The sequence below is a fragment of the Rhagoletis pomonella genome, unplaced genomic scaffold, assembly GCF_013731165.1.
Source record: "Rhagoletis pomonella isolate Grant_MI unplaced genomic scaffold, Rhpom_1.0 Rhpom_scaffold_00003, whole genome shotgun sequence".
NCBI lineage: Eukaryota > Metazoa > Arthropoda > Insecta > Diptera > Tephritidae > Rhagoletis > Rhagoletis pomonella.
The window spans coordinates 61,861,978-61,865,575 of record NW_023458557.1 but is presented as its reverse complement, the minus strand read 5'-3'; the positions used below and the strand labels follow the sequence as shown (position 1 = coordinate 61,865,575).

At 39.9% G+C, this 3,598-nt stretch overlaps 1 protein-coding gene across 1 annotated transcript; it reads left to right on the top strand.

The window, feature by feature from the left end:
• The first annotated feature begins 1,016 nt into the window (after positions 1–1,016).
• Positions 1,017–1,807, top strand: LOC118736630 (partner of bursicon). The gene is made up of 2 exons (XM_036466678.1): positions 1,017–1,382; positions 1,527–1,807. Exons 1-2 carry the CDS (start codon positions 1,086–1,088, stop codon positions 1,695–1,697), a joined length of 468 nt encoding a protein of 155 aa, XP_036322571.1. The 5' UTR covers positions 1,017–1,085; the 3' UTR covers positions 1,698–1,807.
• Positions 1,808–3,598: the final 1,791 nt, after the last annotated feature.

Genomic DNA, 3,598 nt, shown 5'->3' with positions numbered 1-3,598 from the left:
CGAAAATTCGAAAATACGATTCGGATTGCAGTATACTATTTCTACGATTCTTAGCAAAATCCGAATACGAAAGAGTTGCAGAATAGGGGTGTTATATTACTTAAAGTGCAACATCTTTTTACTTTAAGCATATGGGCATTTCCAAAAAAGGTAAACCGAAAATGCAAGTAAATGAATTCAAACAGCTTTATAACTTTAAATTTCGTTAAATTTTTAAGAACTGAAAAAATTAAATAAAAAATTAAATTTAGTAGTGAAATTATTGTATGGGGGAAAAATCTGTCACGTCCTATATGTCACGTCCGTTACCAAATTTTAATTCAAAATTAAATCAACAACGAATTGCTTCTGATTAAAGATAAATTTGCTTGTAACGGTTCATAATTTGACTTTATTTGAAGAATGTTCAATAAAGGAAAACCTTACAGGATACGCTGAGTTTTGTTTATTTTTACATGTACTTTGAAATCAATTCAGTTTCTGTCGCGTCCATTATGCCCTTCTTTTCATCAATTTTTTCCACGTCAGTGTTCCAAGCGCGCCTATTTTTTTGTCAACCAAAGGACGGTATAAAAGCTACACAACGTAAATTTTTTTTACAAGAGACTTCAGTTTTCGTATGATTTATTTAACTCTAAGTCGTACGAAGGGGACCATATGGCATTCTTCATTTACTTTCTCCACTAACAATAAGTCGATAAATCGTTTACTGACCTACATCGTCAACCATGCAAAGCTCCTTGCTATTGTTGCGTTAATCCTTTCGTCGAGCACATTAACTACATAAACGTCTTTAGTCATCAATGAAATGTTACCTCTGAGTGAGAAACGACATCAACATTCAATCAACGCAAACATAATAATACAATAAATATGCCGTTAACATGCCAGGATAATGGCTTATATGCACTTAAATATAAAAACACATTTACGAGCACTTAGAAAATTAATGCGTACACAAGCAGCCAGGGTATAAATACGCGATGACCATCCGCCTAAGGGAAAAGTAGAGCTAGGCAACTCGTACAGCGTGCATCTTTCGTTCAACAGATCCTGGCGCAGTACGCGAAACTGTGGAAGTTGACATGTTTTCTCGATGTCACTCGGTGCTATCCACTTATATCCTGTTGCCATGGCTATTGCTGCTATTTTCAGCACTGCGTAGCACAGAAAGGCACGTGCTTGCGCTGCGTTACGCTCAAGGCACCGGCGATGAAAATTGCGAAACTTTGAAATCGGAAATACATCTTATCAAGGAGGAATTCGATGAGCTTGGGCGGATGCAAAGGACTTGCAATGCGGATGTGATAGTAAATAAGTGCGAGGGACTGTGCAATAGCCAGGTGCAGCCGTCCGTCATTACGCCGACGGGCTTTTTGAAGGTGAGTGGGTGTGAGGAAGATTATCTACATATGTTCGTTCAGCTGTCGGCGTACATTTAAAAATTAATTTGTCATTCTCTTCTTTTTAATTCTTTGCCAATTCATTTTACTCGCATACATTTGGGTGTTCTTGTCGACACGCAGGAGTGCTACTGTTGTCGGGAGAGCTTTCTCAAGGAAAAAATAATCACTTTGACGCACTGCTACGATCCGGATGGTACCCGGCTCACGTCGCCCGAAATGGCAACCATGGATATACGCCTGCGTGAGCCCACCGACTGTAAGTGCTTCAAATGTGGCGACTTTACGAGATAAGCGCCAAAAAGCACAAAGTAAGAAATGCAATTTTTTCGAGCCTCACTCAAATAAATGCTCAAATGCTGACTACTTTCAGCTTAATAAAAAAATGTGAATAAACGCGTATTTTTGTGGAATTTTAAACGAATTTTTCTGGTCAAATACTTTTTGATGTTGCTGCCACATTTTTGCCTCTAGGTCCCGGCCGTCACCGCAACGCGTCGTTGAGTGATTGCAAGCGAAAGCCCGCAGGCTCTTTGACAGTATGTGCACATACGTTAAATGTGTGTTAATGTACATACTATGTATATGGATTCTTTATGCCTTGCCGAATTGTGTTCGCTGGCTTAAAACGTGGAAAAACGGCGGAGCTGCAAAAAGGCGTAGCAATATTTTTGGCACATGTGATTACGCCCGCGGATGTTTACTTCACGTTCTTCCTGCATTAAATTTTTTTTTGCAACTCTGCAGTGACAGTATGTATATGTTTGTACGCATCGTCCTCCTTCCCAGTTCTATTTGCGCTTGTATTTTGCCACATGCCAGCGTCAGTTGTTGACAGTAGCTTTTGATTAACATGCCTCAAAGGTACACAACTCCAAACTAAAGCGCTTGCACACATTTATATATGCATATATATGTACATTAGGGTGGTCCTTTAATGTAGGAAGCAAATTTTCACAACAGATTTCCGAAGCCTCAACCCCTACGTCGATGTTACTATAGTCGAAGATATCACACATAAATGTTGGAGACGGTTAAGGCATGTCGCACAGGGGGCAAAGTTCAGACTCCTCTATGGAGACTCAAAAAAATAAAATTTTTGTTTGCCTAATACACAAAATCGATACTACTTTAGTCGAAGATATCGCATAGAAATTTTGGCCCCGATTGGAATCGGTTAAGGTGTGTCGCACAGATTACCCTAGGAAAACGTCTACTGGCCTTTGACCCCTTTGCGACACGCTTTAACCGACTCCAATCAGGACCAAAATTTATATGTGATGTTTTCGACTATGGTAACGGGTGATTTTTTTGAGGTTAGGATTTTCATGCATTAGTATTTGACAGATCACGTGGGATTTCAGACATGGTGTCAAAGAGAAAGATGCTCAGTATGCTTTGACATTTCATCATGAATAGACTTACTAACGAGCAACGCTTGCAAATCATTGAATTTTATTACCAAAATCAGTGTTCGGTTCGAAATGTGTTTCGCGCTTTAAATTTTGTTCAGCGATGAGGCTCATTTCTGGTTGAATGGCTTCGTAAATAAGCAAAATTGCCGCATTTGGAGTGAAGAGCAACCAGAAGCCGTTCAAGAACTGCCCATGCATCCCGAAAAATGCACTGTTTGGTGTGGTTTGTACGCTGGTGGAATCATTGGACCGTATTTTTTCAAAGATGCTGTTGGACGCAACGTTACGGTGAATGGCGATCGCTATCGTTCGATGCTAACAAACTTTTTGTTGCCAAAAATGGAAGAACTGAACTTGGTTGACATGTGGTTTCAACAAGATGGCGCTACATGCCACACAGCTCGCGATTCTATGGCCATTTTGAGGGAAAACTTCGGAGAACAATTCATCTCAAGAAATGGACCGGTAAGTTGGCCACCAAGATCATGCGATTTGACGCCTTTAGACTATTTTTTGTGGGGCTACGTCAAGTCTAAAGTCTACAGAAATAAGCCAGCAACTATTCCAGCTTTGGAAGACAACATTTCCGAAGAAATTCGGGCTATTCCGGCCGAAATGCTCGAAAAAGTTGCCCAAAATTGGACTTTCCGAATGGACCACCTAAGACGCAGCCGCGGTCAACATTTAAATGAAATTATCTTCAAAAAGTAAATGTCATGGACCAATCTAACGTTTCAAATAAAGAACCGATGAGATTTTGCAAATTTTATGCGTTTTTTT